This window comes from Python bivittatus, unplaced genomic scaffold (genome assembly GCF_059951505.1).
Source record: "Python bivittatus isolate LINGU-HERP-01145 unplaced genomic scaffold, Pbiv_v1 ctg000980_np1212, whole genome shotgun sequence".
Classification (NCBI taxonomy): Eukaryota; Metazoa; Chordata; class Lepidosauria; order Squamata; family Pythonidae; genus Python; species Python bivittatus.
Window position 1 is genome coordinate 51,761,742 of NW_028277125.1, and position 20,135 is coordinate 51,781,876.

General features: G+C 36.4%; 1 protein-coding gene across 1 annotated transcript in view; it reads right to left on the reverse strand.

Annotated features, from left to right (window-relative positions):
• Positions 1-16,784, reverse strand: part of LOC103060465 (guanylate cyclase 2G-like) — a 43,885-nt gene extending 27,101 nt beyond the window's left edge. Inside the window, exons 1-2 of the mRNA XM_088132582.1 lie at positions 16,416-16,784; positions 204-552 (exon numbers count right to left, since the gene is read on the reverse strand). Of these exons, the coding sequence (XP_087988708.1) occupies positions 204-552; positions 16,416-16,784 (718 nt within the window). The remainder of the gene's footprint in view (positions 1-203; positions 553-16,415) is intronic.
• Positions 16,785-20,135: the final 3,351 nt, after the last annotated feature.

Below are 20,135 nucleotides of genomic sequence, written 5' to 3' on the forward strand. Positions count from 1 at the left end.
AATACTAGGCATTGTATTAATAATTCTGATTACAAACAGCCATTAACTAACTGGAAGTTAATCACATATTTCCCTCCAACTCTTTCCCTCAAAACATGATAATGGGGAAGATTAAGTATTTTATCTTACTTTATTGGAAAGAGCTCAGGTATTTCTGTAATTTATACTAATTACATTTTCTTTCCCTTTCTTCTGAAACTTACTTCTGGCTACAGATGATATATAGTTGAGCTTCTCTTCATGAAGGCTTTGATCTTGTGTATTGTATCTCACCTTCGCAGTGATTGTTATACTGAATTTGATTTGGTTTTCTATAGATGTCCATAATTCCTCTGTTTCATCTGACATAAATGCATCATATGAACTTCCAAAGAGACCAACATATCTCCACCCAAAATACTGAAGGGTTTTATGCAGTACTTCACCTATCAGATGCACTGGTGAGACAAGGTTGACATAGGTGTCATAAAGAAATGAGTCACTCATCTTGGCGGTTTGGCCAACAAATCCAAACATGGGAATATTCCACTGAGAAGCAAGCAAACCTGTAACCTGGGTGAGAAAAACATTAATAATTACATTACTTAATAACACTGAATAACTGTATATAACTTTATTTTGGATTACCATCTATATGAATGCATGAAGAAATGTCAACTTGATCCCATTTGGATTTTACAAAAAAATTAAGCAATGTTATGGAGGCTGCAGGAAGATCCAGAAAAGAGCTGTCCAAAAGATAGCCAAAAATTATCAAGAAGATTTGGAAATATAAGAAATCAGCTTCACACTGACATCTATGATATTATTGTTTTATGGTTTGAAAGCAATATATTTTGATTTATTTTGTCATGTCTATGTCTAGTAAAATAGACGTGCTTTTTTGTTTTCTATCAATACTTCTCTCTCTCTCTCTCTCTCCCTGTGTATATAAGTTAATCCTCTGTTCAAATTCAATATCTGATTAAATACTAAGATTAGTATGCCTACGTGACACCTCTGCTTTGCAAGTTGCACTAAAAAGCCTGTTTATTTGAGGGACTGCCTATCTCCCATGGTTTCTGCTCAGCTAGTACAAGCCAACAGAGTTGGTGTACTCCAGGTCCCTTCAATTAAACAGTGCCATTTGTCAGGACCAGAAAGCATGCCTTCTCAGTTACCTGTGAGAACCAGGTGGCTGTTACCTTTATGGAATTCTGGAAAGCCTTAAAAGATCTGGCTGTTTTCCCAGGCCTTGGCCTAGGGTAGATGGAGCCCTGTGTTGGTTGCATTTTGTATGTATTTTTCGGTGTAGTCTGGCCAGATTCTATATCTTATTCATAATTTTTGCACTGTATTTATTTTGTTTTGTTATATTGTAAACTGGCCAGAATTGGTCTGGAGTCAGGTGGTGCCTAAATCAAATAAATAAATATATGTGTCATTCTGAGTCCCACACTGAATATTAATGATATTGTGCAAATATCACAAAATCTTTAAGATTTGTTGCCTTTCAGCTTTAAATGAACAATACTCAGGTTATACGTAGTGTTTTCTGTCATTGGCTTTGATTGAAATATCAATGGAAATTTCATAAAGACATGAAGCTCTTGGGAGTGGCACATTCATAAAGTTGTAAGAGACAGTTCCATATAGACAGATCAGGGATGGGAACCTATATTCTCCAAATGCTGCTGAACTATTATTCAAGTCATAGTTCATCAAAGGTCTGGATTTTTCCTGGGCTCACATAGTAGCCACCTCATAGGAGATGGCAAAATGAAGTATTGACCATGCTGCCTTCTATCGATGCCTCCTTAACTCAAATGCATATTTTCCTAATATCTTACAGCTACCATGTGTCAAGCTCTACACAGCCAGGCAAGATCAAGGAAGCAAAATCTACACAGATTTCAGAAATATATCTTTAATGCTTTAAATATTCTAAATATAGAATCTTGGACATTGCAAGAAGAATTTCCAACATTCATTTATAGTGATTTTATTAGGACAGTGTCTCTGAATTATTTGAAATGTTTCTTCCCAGGTTTCTTGACACCTGGGCTAAGATACCATCTTTAAAACAATCTGTCAGTGGACTGATATTCTTTATTTTGATTCCTTATCTCTATTCTCCCTTCAATTACTTTCCCAGCCTCCCCACTATCTCTCAATTCTTCCTATTCCCTAGTCCCTCACAAAATGTCTGAATGCAATCACCCTTACTTCTGCAGACTTCAAAATGCCAAGAAAAGATAGGGAACATCATCTATCAATCGTAGCTCACTTTAGCTAACCAATAAGAGAGTGCAAAAACCATCATCCAGTCAGCGGATCACCTCCTGTGCTACTGCAGATCTTGGAATAACAGCAGTCTTCCCACCTCTATTCTATACAAAATAGAAATAAAATAAACTGCATCTGGGGAGGGAGAGGCTAGGGGCTTTTAAGGAAAGGAAGTGCTCCTATTCCCATTCTTCTTTGTTTTTAAAATTACAGTATCATTTCCATCTTCTTGTGATGTCTCCCTACTTTGGTAAGGTCAGTTATACTACTCTACTGGTCAAGGGAGCAAGTCAGGATTCCAAGCCTGGGAACACTGCCTACACCTGCTGCAGCAGTGTGGGGAAGAGAGGGGGATACATTCTAAATAATGCTTAGAGGCTGGAACCAGGAAAAGAAAGTTGTGTGAGTGGAGAATGTGAAACCAGCCTACACATTCTGCATGACTTCAGCATTGCAAAGGGAAAATCAGCCTTGCTTCAATTTCAAATAAGCCACAGAACCAGAAACTCAGTTCCTTTAACCATCTGACATTATGAAATCAGAAAGATCTGGAACTTATTCTAACCACTTATATAGAGATGGCCAAAGACTGACAAGGGTATTAGTTGATTAACACATGAGCTGCCTGGTGCATGGAGATGGGTGGAGGTATTCATCTACAGTTTTCAGCTTCCGTCTAGAATAGCTTTACTTGAAGGGATACAAAATCAAAGAATTTAAACCAGTCATTTCCCCAAATCACAATGCCCACCCAGTGAAATTATAATAGAAACAGATCAATAAAGTCACTGGTTCTCAGGAATAATCCAGCACAAAACAGAGTATTGTAAATTTTCCATATTAGCCAGGTGCGGGGTGGTGGTGGTGGTCAGATGAGCTGACTGGCTGCATTGCCCAGGAACTTCTCCAGGACATGCTAGCCAGGAGCAGTACTTTCCCACCCGCTCCAGAAGCCTCTGGCTAGGAGCTTTGACCTCTACACAAGTGGGAATTGGCTATTTCAGGAAAAACACCAACATTGAATGCAGTGGGAAAGGGTTATTTAAGAAGTGTGTACAAGATTAGATAGGCACGGAATGAATACGGATTAAATACAAAAGTTGATGGTCAGCGTGAGAGAAGTATACTGAAGTGGTTTGGTTATGTAGAGAGAATGAATTAGGATGAAATTGTGAAAGCAATATGTAAAGTAAGAGTGAATGGATTAAGAGGGTGGAGAACGTATGGTTGGAGCAAGTGGCAAGATTTCCAAAAAGAGTGTGATGAAAAGTTTAAAGAAAAAGCAATGTATGTAGGCATCCTTTCTAACCCCAGCAACATCAAAATAACAAAATGATTTGTGTCATGACATCCCACACAAGAATGTTGATGGCAGAGTTTGCATAATGATGTACACTTTACTATTTATCCTCCCTTGTCCTTCCACCCCCACTCCCCTGGATACCTATGCACGTGCAGAGTTATAGCGGGCCTTCTCTGCGGTAGCCCCCACTCTTTGGAACATTCTGCCCCCGGAGGTGCAGTTGGCTCCCTCACTCCTGGCCTTCCATAAGGCTTTGAAGACCTGGTTCTGCCACTTGGCCTGGGATGGGGAGGGAATACCTCAAGCATGGGGATGGCTAGCCCCATAGAGGCCTCCTGTCTTCAGCCTCAGATTTTTCATCTTCTTGGACTCTTCTTCCCCTTTTTAGTAATGCTTTTAACTGATGTTTTATGTATTTATATATATTTATGTTTTTAATGTTTGTTGTGAGTTGCCCAGAGTTCCCCCATTGGGGGGAGATGGGCAGGTGAGAAATTTAATAAACAAACAAACAAACAAATAAATAACAAATGATGTAAGTGTAAAGCTGATTTAGTTAGATGTTCTTTTCCTTTTTCCAATTTTCTGCCTTTAATTTATTTTGCTTACCCTTGCTCACTCTTTTCCTAAAGTTGGTATAATGTTGCTTATCCCAAAAGGGAGTTGTATAATGGAAATGTATGTACACATGGAAAAAAGAAATATACTAATGCAAGTTGCTCCACATTCTTTTGATCTGAGGGGTGATAATGGAATTATATATAGAAGAAACTCAATGCAGTGGCAATTTAAGCTTTTGTTATTTTGTTCTCCAACATCTCAAATGAGTCAAGAACATCCATCAGTAATGTTCTCAAATGATATGCAGAAGAACAAAGAACTACAAGATATATTGGAAAAGCAAGTCTTAGAATTAAGATGATCATATGACATTAAAAAAAAACCACCAAAGTGATTACAGGATTAATGTACATGAGATAATTAGGGACATGGTGTTGGGTGTGAAATTGGCTGGTAAATATGATTATTAGTTTATACAGAATGAAATATTACCTTTTGATTATCTCTCATGAACCAGCTAAGGGTTGGTGGATGTTTAAACAGGAATTATAAATATTTCTTAAAGATTTATCTGCATTGTTAGGAGAACCAAGTCAGTGATCAAAGGAACATTAAACCTATATTGCTCACTTTTATGCTAAAGAGTTGGTGACGGTTTGTTATTTCACCTCACCTTATATACATACAGTCCCACTTTCACAGTCAGCAGAGATTCCAGAATCAGAATGCAACAATTTAATTTCTTTTGAATGGGAAGTGTAGTTGTGGTTTTAGTGTCTTTTTTCCTCACCTGCCTTAGACTCCTTTTCCCATTACATTTCTTCTCATAGAATTCTACCTGTTACTGCTCTGAGCTTATTTAAATACAGTGGTACCTCAGGTCACGAACGCTTCTGTTCACGGCCAATTCGGGTCACGAACAGCACCGTTCGCAAAATTTTGCTTCCGTTCGCGAACTCCACATTGGGTGACGAACAGGATCCACGGCCATTTTCCCTGCTGTGACACGTGGTTGTGGCTTCCTGTAGGGAGGGGGACTCTCCCTCCAAACAATAACCGCCTCCCCACCCGCCTTCCTGTCCTCCACGCCAGAAGTCGCCTCAAGCAAGGTTAGCGTTCTCTCTCTTCATACTGTACTGTACTGTACTTTGTTTCATATTTTTGTGGTTTAAAAAAAATATATACATATGGTTCAGAACGGATTAACCATATTTACATTGAACCTTATGGGAAAATTTGATTCGGGTCACGACCAATTCGGGTCGCAACCAGAGTCGCGGAACGAATTAAGTTCGTGACCCGAGGTACCACTGTACATGTTCTTAAAGTTCAAGATAAATGTTAGGTTTCACCACCAGCTTTAATTATGTCCCTCATAATTAAAACTGCTGGCTTTTAGCATCTGTCTACCATATATCTTTGTGGGTAGAGAGTACTGATCTAAATTCTGATAGGTATTCTAGCTGGCTTCATGCCACAGAATCTAAAGGAGCATCTCTTTTCATATAATCCTCAGTACTGAGATAATTGCCTAGCCATTACAGTTTGTAAGCCATTATTTATGGATCAGTGTATTATATGAATCCAACCATTTGTGGTTTGTTCATTAAACCATGGTCACTCAGATGTGTACCTAGTCAAAAGCAGGAGGAGATTCTTAATCTGCATTCTATATGCTTTCTGCATCCAAATAGAGAAAGATATATCACATAGATTGACTTGCTTTAATCCAGTAGTTCCTAAAAATAAATTTCATTCAACATAGTGCATGAAGATCTCTTTAAAGTCTCTTCAGTTTCAGTGTTCTAAACCCACATTCTTTATATCCACACTAATGATCTGTAAGCATATAAAGTTCAATCGTTCCATACTATGTTACCTGTACAACCAAGGGAAATAACATATGGGGTACTTAGGGATTTTTACATATAGGTTAAGAAGTGGCACAAGATGATTTATCTATTCAACTACACAAACCCATAAGCTCTACTACAGCTGGGCTGCTGGAGTTATGCTATTTATTCTGGACTTGTAGATAGGAAAAAAAACTGGAAAGAAAGTGAGGTTAGTAAATAACTGATTGAGGCTATGATTTGGTATACATGAAATACATTATTTAAACAGAGATAAATTTATTATGCTAAACACTCTGCAGACAAGATCCAACTGTGGGTATATTCACAGTTTGATAATCAATATACCATATTTCCAGGAGTGTTGGGTTGATAACCAGAACAGATGGAACAAAGCTTGTCATTTTGGGGGGGAGTGGGAACTTTGTAAGTACACGAATCCTATTGCTGAAGTCACTATCCTAAACCATATTGTGGTTTGTTTGGTTTTGATTTAATATTGATTTGTGATACTAAAATCTTTGTGGTAGAGCAATTTGACAGGTTCACACTTAATCTGATAGTGAAACAGGTTTTATAAGGTTTTGGCTTATCATATGAACCCAGCCAACTGAGATGTTTTCAGTAAACCATAGAAAATAAACCATGGTTTAGCATTTTTCATGAATAAACCAAAAAGTAGAGTTGGTATATGGAGTAGTTTACTTTATCCAAAGCCATTTCAGTAATTAGGTGTGTTTGCTTGCATAAACATAGATTAATTACTTACCCGAAGTTACAGCACCAAAGTCTGCCCCACTTATACTGCAACATTTATCTATCTCTGACAACATCCCCAACATTTTTGCATTGACTAGTAGGCTGATATTTCCTGATAGTGGGTATGTATATGATTATAAATACAAAAAAAAAATTGCAATAGCCCAATTAGAAGTTGAAACTACTATAGACAAAATTAGCAAAGTTTTACCCTTCCCCTATCAATAGTTTCTCTACCCCCTTTCACCACAACAGAACAAGGTAGTAACTATTTTTGTAAAAGAAGGTAAAGTCTAACCTTGATGAATGAATGGATGAGCTATTGAGGAGGAGAAGTAGCTATTCAGTTCTGGAAAAGTGGAAAGGATGATAAGGAAACTGAAAATAACTCCGCCTTGATACTGTTTGATACAAGATGGGGCAGACAGAAACTCTACAACCATAAAGATTATTCTTGGAATTCTTGCAGTGCCTGTTTCCTGACTACCTCAAAAAGCTGGCAATTCTTGGATACAGACTGAACTACATTTTTCCCAAAGTTGTAGTTACAAATGACACAGTATGTTTAAATAACCTGTCTTAGCATCTTATGCAAAGTCTAATGTAACTGATGTATAACTTTCTGGACAGTGATATTCTGTAAAGACTATTAGTTTCCTAGAATATCAATAATTTCTTTTTGTAGTCATACTTTCTGTGACCATTTACTGGATAGATTGGAATATCACAACTGAAAGTTATAAAAAAGTGAAAATTTTCTGCAATACCTTATGAAGTATCATGGGAAAGCTATGACTTACGAAAGCTGCATTTGTTGAGAGCTGATGACACAGTTGCATGTAGGAGGATCAGATAAAGGGAAGGCAAGTCCCCAGGAGAATACCTTTTTCTTACTTTAGAGCAGTTGCTATTACAGATGTGAGCTCAGCATTACCAGGAGAAGGTGATATCAATTGTCTCCCTAGGAGTTTAGAAAAGAAGGCTTTTTTCCAGAAATTGGTGAGTGACTGAATAGACAAAATATATGGGGCTCTTCATCAAAGAGTGTGATTTCTCTCCTTGCTGGAAATCCATGTGTCCAAGATAAAACGACTGCTGAAGAAAAGGAAACACTGTAGGATGAATATGTGTGCTTGTTAAAACTATAGATAAATATATGGCTTTATTTAAAGTGTGGTGAAATCTTCAGAGCTTATTTTAGCGAGTAATTTCAATGGAATCACGTAAGAGTGCTTTTCAAACAACTTGTGATAAATATTTGTTAAATACATAAATCTGCTTGGGCTAAATTCTGATGTGGAATAATTTGAGAACTGGCTCTTAACAACAGCCATCCACTTTATTTTCCATGGTGGACTATGAAAAGTTCTAAGATCTATGCTGTTCTCATTTGTTAAACAACTTTGTATAATTTCAGTACTAAATGCTGTTGCCTGTTAAAACTTGCCTCTTTGAACTTGTAACTCATGTTTGTGTCATCAGTGACACCTGATACAGATCTGGGGTATTATTATTGCTATTCATCCTGTTCATCTATTTGCATTCTTCAAAAATATTTTTTAAAATAATTTTTAAGGAAGATTTTAATTACAATAGTAAAAGCAAATGCAAACTAAACTTAGAAACAGAAGGAAAAAGAAAGAATAAAATGTGCAAGGAAAAAAAGAAAAAAAAAGAAAAATATGTAGAAGTGACTTCCAATCTTCATAACAACAAGTATAAACAAACTTAATAACTCTTCACCCCCTGTAAGGTTACAAACATCTCTTCTTCCCATAACCCACAACCCATGCAAATCCATAAATCATCAACTTTTCAGTCCTGGTGTCAGCAAAAAGTCCATAAAGGGTTACCAGAGCTTTATAGAAACATGTCTTATTTTAACCTTGGTCAAAAGGTTAAAACTAACTTTATATTCCTTCCTTTTACTTCTGACAATCTTGATCTTTAATACATTCAGATGTTGTCACCAGATTTGGTATCTCTTCAATTTTTCTTTTCCCCATCCCAAAGGCTTCTTGGAGGTTTTATCAAACTTCTTTTGTAAATCCAGATTATTCTCTTGGTTTATCATTTGTATTTCCACTTTGAATTTCAAAGCTTTACCAACTTCTTTTGTATATCCAGTAGAAAGTCCTTATCTGGGTCATTCTCTTGGCTTGTCATTTGTGTTTCTACTTCAGCTGCCTTCTCTATGTTATAATCCACACTTTTTTTTTATTATCCAGCATTTCTGGTTCTAATATTTTTGCATTAGGCAAAATTTGTTTCATATCTGTCATTCCTTCATTAACAACTTTTGGGCATAATCTGTCCATAGAAGCAGACATCATTGCTGACATTGCAACTACTAATTTCTGGTCCCATTCTTTGAAAACTTCCTGAAGTATTTCAAATGTATGTTATTATGCAATTTCTACAGCTGCCCATCTCAATCCAAGTGACTCTAGGTGGCTATGGAAATTGCATTAATTAATTAAATTAGTTAATTAAATTAAACATTATAAGTTATAACATTTTGTGTCATTTGGTAAGTCCCCATACTAACAAAAAACCAAAGGCAAGCTTACACTTTTTTTCTTTTTCTTTTTCTGCCTGGAATCTTTAGTCCCCTCTTGTGTCCAATTTCTGAAATCATAAAGTCTCTAATCTCTGTTATGACTTAAGATAGCCAAAACAATTTGGTTCCCTGTTTATTTTATAGAATTATTTCCAAAATCTTATAGTAAAAGTCTCAATATTTCAAATTTGTCTGGACCATTCATTCATTTATAACTTTCTTAGAACAAAGTCTTATTTAGCTTTTTGCCATTTATTTCTAGTTCTTTAAATTCTTATACTTAGGGTAATTTTTCTTTTGTTCAAGAATGAAAGTAAATTTACCAGGTGACTTTTCAAACTTGTTATTGGGAAGGCCTCTAATAGCCTTAAGATAGTTAAATAGGCAATTTCCGAAAATTAGAAAGTGAGGTTAGCGAACCTAGTGTCCTTTAAAAGGGTCTGCCATGGTTGTGAGCATGATGGCTGATCCCTTCATCTCCCAGTGCTCAAGCCTGTCCTGTGGTCTCATCCTGAGGAACAGCTGTGGGGAGCACATGTGGGTAATTTCCCGTCCTCTCCTTGTCTGGAAAGGTTTCAAAGAACCGGCCTACTCAGCGATTCCTCAGTATTTGCCACAGTTGTTGTCTCCGCTCTTTTGGAGACATGCTTAGTTTGCCATGTGTCCCCCAGAAGTCCTTTAAAAAGATTTTTACTACCTAATCTAGAATGCTTCCCCGCCCCCCCCCCCCGCCCTGTTGTGGTTCATTTACAAATATGGGCTATATACTGATGAGGTCCACACATCCAGCCACTGGATGGTAGGTGAACCCAGAGTATTTGCCAACCATGCTGAGCTATAATATAGTTCACTTTGTATAGCCTTAGTGTGTTTTGTGAATTTGCCTATTATGGTTTATAAGGCATACTTTACAGCTTAGGTTAGTGTGAACTAGATAAAATATAGTTTATTCAATCAACCATAGTGAAACAAGCTAGATAAGCAGACCATTGTTTTATATTTAAAGTTCTTATTTTAAAATTGTTTCCTTTAAAAACAAGCTGCAAAATGTTGCAATATTAACAGCAGGTAATCAAAGGACAAGTTCTACTCACAGGTGGCTGTGAGAACACAATGACCCCAGATTCACATATCATACCTAAGCTGTAATTGCTTAACCATGTTATATTAAATAAGAATTAACTGGCTTCACCAAACACACTAAGTCAAAATTAAACAAACCACATTATAGATTAGTGCCATTTCTGAATCAACACAATGTCTTAGCATTACTATGGTCTGTAATTCAATAGTATCCTAAACTGGCTTTCTACTTTCATAAATATGATACAGAGAGAAAATTAGGAGAGGAAGAACTACACTGGTAGATTTATCTGATGTTTTGTTCCATCTCTGAGTCCTTACATTGTGTGTGTGCGTGTGCGCGTGCTATTATTGTTGTTGTTGTTATTATTACCACTGCTACCACCAAGGATAAAATTCTCCATTTCCCACCTCCAAAAACAACTATGGGTAGCTTCACAAAATTAAAATTAGGAAAAACAACAGAATATAAAAAAGTGCAATTTCCCCAAGGGAACAATGAGAGAAAAAGGAAAAGAAAAAAAAATCCCCCACATAACCCATTCCAACTTAGAGGGGCCCCTTGTATACCCTAGCCCAAGGCTTGAGGGAAGAGCCAAATTTTTTGGCTCACTTGAAAATGGGCAGAGTGGGGGCCCAGCACTTTCTGGGGGTAGCTGTCCAGAGTGCCCTTACCATTTAAGGGTTGCTGAAAATGAATAGTATAAATTGTTCACAAAGAATCTGACTTTTCTTTCTCTTTCTGTGTCCTCACCATGGTTAATCTAGAAAGCTGATCAGGATTGGCCTTGTTAACACTTAAAGGAAGGACCGTCTAGGAAATTTAGGGTTGAAGGCAAGGCTAGCAAGGCAGTAGAAAAACAACAAAAAAAGACAATGGTAAACTACTTTCATATCATGTCGAAACAGCTGTGTCCATGTAAGTTACTAAGAGCTGAGATTGGTTAAAAGGTAACTTTACTTTTATTTTATTCTAAACCTTAGATGCACAGAATGTGGCCCATCTGAATTACAACTCCTCGCAACCCGAGCCAGAGTGGCCAAGAGCGAGGGATGCTGGGAGATGTAGTTCAGCAACCTATGGAGTGCTACACATTGCATAATTTATACAGTGATATATGGTACATTAAGATAGATTCCCTTCCTAATTTATGTTGGGTTATAATGACATGGCATTTTCAAGCCTGTAAATATATAAGAGATTTAACTGATATAAACTGTAGAAGCAGAATATCAAACAAAATATGAAACCCAGTACAACAGTTGCAGAAAACCCTGGGCTGTTCAGATTAGGGCTTGCTGCTGCTCTGCCATCTTGTTTTTGAAATGTAGATGTTCAATGCACCTTTGTCTTTGGCCACACTAGAGTAGCAGACAGGCAGCGTATAATCAGATTGAAGGGTTATGTGTAAACTGAATAACTATTGAATGAAAGATTATATGATTATTAAGAAAAAGGTATATGCGTAAAATGTTGAGAAAAGGGGCCTTGTGTAAAATGATAGCCAGAAGGTTGAGAAGGGGGCTTTGTGTAAACTGATACCTGCTGAGGAGAGGTCAGGGGGAAAGGAATGCCAGGAATGTTTAGTAGGTGACTGACCAGAAAAGGAGAACCAAACCATATAAGGGCATAAGAAAAAACCTCATCTTCATTATAATGTTAATTAGTTCTGCCCTTTTAAGAATACTATAAAAGGCTGTGTTTTTGTCTCCAAGGGTGTGCCACCCTGCTCTCTCTTGGTGCATGGTGTGAGCACCCAGACTTTTGCTTGGCCAAATAAAACGCTGTTTAGAGAAGTCCCTGCTTGAAATCTTTTGTTTTGTGCTGATTGATTGATTTCAAGTTTTCTGGGTAGCTGTGAACCTTACAAGATGAAGCATTTCTCAGCCCTATAAGGTGCATGGGATGGTGCTAGCAAAAGCAATCTTTGAAACAAAGAATAACTTATTCATTTAAATATAACAATGTAGGTCATCTTGTACAAGCCATGCTATTCCATGTTTCAGTGAAGTTCTAGCCTCAGTGAATTTGGCCTTAAATTAAGACTAAGATTATAACATTATGATTTTAAAAGATAAACAAATAGAATAGTAAAGCTTGTATGTATTGTGCCAGGAGAAGAAATGGAATCAGACTATTTCATTTAAAACAATGGGGAAGATAAAAACCTCTATTCATCTGAAAAACCATTGTTTACAAAAACAAACCAACCAGGAAAATGGTAAGGATTTAAATATATATACCAGCATGCCTATTATAAACAAATAGCTTTATTCTTAGAAATGGTGAATCTGACTTTTATTGTATTGCTGAAAAAAAATCATTGGCAAGTTTGGGGGCAACAACTCGAACCTTCTGACCTTCTGGAGGGCAACATGTCAACTAGTGACATGATGAGATCCAGAGGGGTGATTTTTTTAGTCCTTTTTGCTTTGGGTGAGGGTTTAAAAAGGGGATGATACTGATAGATTATTTTGTTGCTGAATTTTGTCAGTGTGAGGTGAGATTTATGCATGATCAGAAAATGGGCTGCTGGGTTCACATTTAGTCCAAGTAGCCTATGCAGCATATACAGAACTTTGCTATATACGGACAACTTTTTGCTTATGTATGTGCAAAACTTTGCAGATCTGGGCATTATAGACCGAGCTTAATTTAGGCACAAGGTAAGAAAGGTACAGTTTGGGCCTTCGTAGTCTGAAAGGGGCTCTCAAAATATGCTTTGTTTCTGCATGTATTCATACTTTCTATTCAAAAAAGGACCTTCTCTACCCCACCATGGATTTATTATCTATCTTGGCAGTATTCTGTTAGCATTTACCAAACAACCTCTACTGCTTCCCATAGCTTAGGCCTTAGGGCCTTACCTTGCCTAAATCTAGCCCTAATTGTTGGGATAGTCTGGGCGTATTCTGGAAATTAATTATCCAAAATGTTTAATCATGTTTCACACAGAACAAGTTTATTTTGTAGGTGTGGCTGCAACACCATGAACTATTTCTGGCAAAGGATTCACTTTCAGAAAACTTTCAGAAAAATATGTGTGACATATATTTGCACATGGACAAAGTTCTTAAACCTTGTACCTTCCAAATGTGCTAGATTTTAATTCCCAGAATCTCTAGCCAGTAAACCATTAGTTGACATTCAGTACTTTGGAGGGCAGCAGAGTAGGGAAAACTGGTTAATGCTTGGGATGTTTGGAAAAAAACCCCAACATATTAATAAATGATTGTACTTGTTTGTTAATGTTCTTTGAAGTATTCAGCAGGACTCTTGAAAATGTAGTGCTTGATGGCAATCATCCTCTTACAGAAACCCATCATTGCCTAACTTTGTGTTTGCAAAACGCCGTAATAGAAGAGGTAGCTCATTAGACATACCAGGTTTAAGTTGCACTTAATTGCCTCTGAAATCAATAGGAGTTAAGTCATGCCAAATTTCCTTTGTTATTTCAAGCAACCTAGGCTTAACTAATATAACCTAGGCTTTACCTGAATTTAAGATTTTTTCTGCTCTTGAATTAACTGAAGTAAAACCTAAGAAGGGTGGCTCTATTGTATTTGTCTGAGTTTTAAGAGGGGGCAAACTATGCAAGAAAATTAAAAAAGTAGATAGGATCAGAACCAGAAACTGCAATACACTGCCCATATGATTTACCAGTTTTTCACTGCAAAAGATTATGAATCTTTCAAAAATCTCCCCATTTTTGTCCTCTTTGTTCCTTTCTCTATCTCTTATGGTAGTTATTGTGTAACACTATTTCTTGCACTGAGCTTAGATTTAGATGCATTATCTCAGAAGCACACCCATAGGTTTCCAAATAAAATATGTCTTACATCAGCCTGCTACTGAATGGCTGTGCTAACAAACCAGCACATTGATGTTGGCAGTTAAGCTGGAAAAATTCAACTGGACACTGTTGATGATAATGCTAAACTATATGTTCCTAGTTAGGTGGCTGTAGTGAGCCCTGGGAAATACAAGGTCTGGGAACTAGACTTGAAAAAGCATTCTGGAAAAAGTGACAAGCCATTTTCACAGTGTTGTCAAAATAACAATGTGGATATGTGCACAGTCATTAAGAATCAAGCTCAGCTTTAAGCAATAGATACCTAAAGCAAGGTCTATATGGAGATCAGAGGGAAAAATTTACTTCAACATAGCTTTCCTGATATGATGAGCCTGACTGAGATTAGAAAGAGACAAATAATGTACAATTACTTGCTAGGTTTATATTTCTTTAACATTTACAATTGTTCTGCAAGCCATGGCTTTGCAACTGTGTACACTGTTTCAATGTGTATGTTCAATGGCAAAGGATGATAGGAGCAGTTTGTTATTGGAGCCAGTTGTTTCCTCACCTTAAAGTTTTACAACTGTATACATGCAAGATTAGAAAGGGAGATCGGTGCACTTCTGTAACTAATTCTTAAAACATCAAAGTAATAATATAATTGGTATTGTTGATAATATTAAGAGTCAAGCTGTTTTAAAGATTCTCATAATTTTGGCATGCCCATTAAATGTTCATAGACTGTTCAATGGTGTATAGTGATTCGGTGCATAATCTACAACTATGGATAGTTCTGGAATATAATAACATGTGCTTAAAATACAAGATGGTGAGGGGAAGGCAAATGTAATCTATAAACTACTAAAAATATGACACTTTTTTTAATCACCATATTCCTCAATTTGTGCCCCTTGCTGTTGCAAATTTGAAAATCAGAAATATTATAGAACTTTATATTTACTGTTCTGAACCTCTTGTTAAAAATAACTGCTAACCAAAGTAAACTTAATTTTCAACAGAATGATTATAGAACTGATGAACTGTTTTTTTTCTACTAGCCAGTTTCAAGTAGAAGTGTGCATCAGATCTGACCAATCTCTAATACAATTTGATTTCTTCAGACCAAAGCTATGGCTGTTGGAGATAAAACAAAGCGACCTATAGAGAACTTGGAATCTTTGTAATTGATTCAGTGTTTTGAAGCATTTGAAAAGCTGCCTGGGTTCCATTTCTCTATAAACAAATATGATGGAGAGAAGGAATAGGGAGGGAAATAGAGGCAAGTGAATGGCAAATCTGGCTTCTAATGGAAAGAAGTGTTCATCAGTCATAACATTTTGGATAAACTTTTTACCAAAACTAAAAGAGGAACTATTAAAGAGAAGAACATTGAACATTCTTTGCAAAACATTTATTCATTTTAGATGACAAAAAGAAATTGTTAGAAGACTTTAGGAACTATCTCCAAATAAAAATGCTCATCATAATGAACCTTAGGGGTTATTTTAATGTTTTAGTAACTATAACAAAATCAAAATATTTAGTTAAGCAATCTTGCTACAAGATATAATTTAATTCTGTCCAAAACAACAACACTTTTTCATCTGTTTTATATGTGGAAAGATCTGCAGTATCTTCAGTATTCAACAAATAATAAAAAGATAAAAGAAAGATTATTTTCGAACTCCCATATCTGTAAAGACTGCCCTTGTACAATACACCAAACAAATGCACTTATTTACTGTTACTGCCTCACATTTGGAAGAATGCAAATTCTAAGCAGTAAATATCTTTGCAAATATCATCCCGTTCTGACCAAAAGATAACATTAAAGCATTCCAAAACATTCAAGAGTCTACCTCCCTATTTCTCTGAAATTAGAAAGATGTTATCCCCTCAAAAGGGTCTATTATATCTGAAAATGCCATTCCATGCTGATCCTTATATAAGTAAAATGACACATCTATATCCAATGGTGCACAATTCAAGTTTAGGGAAAAATTTCTAAGACATGGATGAGCCTATAGATAGCCCAAAGAAAATCTAAATGGGTAGTAGAATGGAATGGAATACACTGAAAAAACCATGCTAGAAATCTGAACAGGTTGTCACATTTTGGTTACCATTTCCACTTCTAAAAATATTAAAATGAAGTCCAGCATAACAGCTTGCTGCAAAATAAAAATCAAGTAAAAGCCAGCATAATCACTGAATGGGAAGATTACATACTGTACCTCGGCCGCCTCTGAGCAAACTGGCCCAAACAAAGCAGAAATGTTTTCTTTTTGAACTTGATTGATGAAAGCTTGGAGGGACTTCTTAGCATCACACCCGCAGTCACCATATATATACTCCAGTTTGTAGTAGTGTAGATAAGATGGATGTGCATTGACTTTATTGATGGCAATCTCAAAAGCTGAGGTTAACTTTTGGGCACTCAAAGGATGGGAAATATTGCAAGGAGCCTGAAAAGCTACCACGAGCTTGGACCTTTCAATAGCAAGGATTGTATTAGTGGAATATATGGTCATAAGAAATAAAATAATTGAACCATAGTAAATGGAAAATGAATACTGCGAGCATTTGCTAAGGTAGTGCTGCATCGCTGCAAGAAATATTAAGATACCTTTGTAGACCTTCCATTGTTCTTTCTTTAATGTTATTTATACTCCTGTTTTAAATTATGATATCAACACCTTTGCCATTCATCAAACAGTGCTAATTAACTGAATCCTTGATCACCATGGTAACTAGTTTCCTTGCAGTAACACCCTCATCTTTGGAGGAATAATTTACTGGAAAGTCCTGAATATTTTTTTAAATAAATAATTTTTGTCACTGCTGCTTTTCTTTTGATAAGTTCTGCCTGAATTAGATTGAATTCAGTTAGGTCAGCTTGCTTAAGCACAGCTTATGACTTAGTATGATACAAGAAACAAGCCGTTATAAGTGACTGGTATAGAAAATCACTTTTGTGTACAGTTCTTATTTCATCAATATGAGGGAAAATGTGTTTTTGAAATCTCAGACATAACATAAACAAAGGATTTTCAGATGGATAAATGACCCTCATACTGTCATTAAGTAATTTCTGATAGTAAAGTATACGTATACCATTCAGCTATCTGCCTTGAAATCAAATTCAACACAAAGTATATGTGTGAGAGAGAGAGAGACAGAGAGAGAAAGAGAGAGAGAGAGAAAGTGAAGAGTCTTACAAAAGGTTTGTTTTTCCTTCCTGAATGAACTCTGACTTGAAATTTATTATCAGTATTACTGCTTACAACATCTTGTCTTTTGCTCTTGATCTTTTCCTGACTATTTTTCATCTTAAACAAACTGAAAGAATGGGAAGTATATGACTACAGTAGATAGCAAATAAAAATTGTTTGCCTGTTTTGACCATACACAATTTCTTAGGTCTGACGATTTATCTACAACAGAGATAGACAAACATTTTAGACTGATGTGCTCATTTGGAATTTTAGAGTATGTTATGTGTGTTCTAAGAAAATGGTTGCCATGAGGCAGAATTGCCTATCACAGTATTAAAATAACACTGACCAATGGAAGGACTTAACTAAATGTAACAAATGATAAATTGGTGAGGTTGCTCCATGCCAATTCTCTCTATCTTGTCCAGGATTCCTCTACCTCCCCAGGCATATTTCCAAACAAAATATTGGGCTGAACCCTTGAAATATTTGTATTCTCTAAGAAGGACTATGGGACTTGTGTAAGGTCCAGTGGCAGTTTTGAAATAAAGATTATTCCAATAGAAGAGAATATACGTAGTTCAAGGTGGAGGTGGAGTCCTTGGTGTTCTCTGAGCTTGGTTGTTTGCTTGCAGATGTTTCATTACCCAACTAGGTAACATCATCAGTGCTAGCGAGTGTGGGGTTTGCTCCCTGTTATATACAGTAGCTTGCCCTGCCAGTTTTGGTGGGTGTGTGGTTTTTCTCCTTGATAGTTCCTTGATTAGGGTATTGTTTTCTGCTTGATTGTCTGGTGTTAACCCCTGCTTATCAGGATGTAGGCTGCTGGAAATGATGTGTTCTGGTCTTTTAAAGACAATCCTTGAGACTGGTGCATTGCTTTCTTCAGTATCCCAACTTTGCATTTGTTATTAAATTCAAAGAAAATTTAAAACAAAGTGAAATGGGGCAAGAAGGAATAACCATCAAGGAATATTGATTCCCACAAGCACTATACTGTCTATCTCAGGATAAGGGTTTTATCAGAGTCCTGTATGAGTTGACTGGAATTTGGATTGATGATGATTGTATGCCATCAAGACTTTCTTCATGATGATCTGTCCCTAATCTGGCCCTTCAGTTCTTCCAATGGTGCATTCATTGATACTATAACCAATCAATGCTGTATCCACCTTGCTGCTGGTTGCCCTCTTCTTTTCCTTCTACCTTTCCAGTATTAGAGCCTCCAGTATTAGAGCCTTCTCCAGAGAGCTAGCTCTTCACATAATGTGTCCAAATTAGGATAATTTGAGCCTGGTTATTTATGCCTCCAGTGAGAACTCTGGGTTGATTTGTTTGATGATCCATTTGTTTGTTTTCTTGGCTGCCCATGGTATTCCCAGGAGTCTTCTCCAGCACCAAAGTTCAAAAGCATTAATACTCTATTCTATTTTGCTTCTTCAAAGTCTGACCTTCACTTCTGTAGAATCACAGGGAATACCAAGTGCTCTAGTAGACAAATCAGAATATTTCTAAGATTGAATTTAAGAATCTAGTCAGGTTTATAAATCAGAAGGAGGAAGAAAAGCTAAATGGCCAGGAGCTAAAAGCTAGGAAGCCCTCACTTGGAAGAGACTCTACATAAATCATGTTCTTTTAGCCATTATACCATCTATAGTGTGAAAATAATGACTAAAATGTTTAAGTAAGATGTGAATAAATTATTTTGTATGTATATATTTAAACAAATAGAGGAAGAGCTAACCAGTTGAATTATCTGATTTTCTCATACACTGTGCTAGCAATTACATTTCTCTTCTCTTGACCAGTGACAAACCTACAGGATAGTGTTACTAACATTAGATGACACCAAATTGGGTGGCATTTGGAAACACTCTCTAATCAACATTACACTCAGTATATATGCTTGCATTTATGTTATGACCTGTGGTTACAACAATAAACTTATTCACTTACTTACTATATATGTCTGCAGCCTTTTATCATGGGAATGAATTGATGGAGGGGCTGCTTCCCTATATACTAATAAGGAATGTCTGTGTAAATGCAACATAAGGCTATATTATGTGCAGAAGCATTTCAGAATATTCATTATGCATGTGAAAATTTTAGAACTGATGTTTGCACAATGTACAAAAAAAGAAAAAGGCCTTATTTCTTTTATTTTCCCTTTAAAAAGCCCTCATAACATTCTGAATGAAGCTATCCATACTGTGGCTGAGTTAAAAATGGTTCTCTTATGCTGTACTTAGAATGTAAGAGACACTGAAGTGGTTCACAGAACACAGTAAACCACATTATGGTTTGTTTACTGTGAGCTTAGCATACTATGTGAACCCAGGCATTGTGATCTGTAAGCCATGGTTTAGTTTGATGTATAAAAACAACCACTGTGGTTTAGTCAAAGCTATGGAATCAACACAGAAAAAAAATCACCAGTATTCTACCAACTATTGCATGATAGTTCTTCCAAAGCCAATTTCAGTGCTTTGCTTAGCTTCATCAAGTTCCAAGGCAGAGAGAGGTTCTGGATTGAGTCCCTCATTCAGTTAAGATTTCATTAACCTTTTGCAAATGATGTGAGCAGTCTTTATAAAACTAACTCAAGAAAAAAAGAAAAATCAAGAGCACTACATGTAGATTGCCAATGGGATTGTACTAGAATTCTTCAGGATTTTTTTCACACATGCAAATATTGATGTAATATTTTCCCCTGAAACTTATAGATTATGTTGTGCA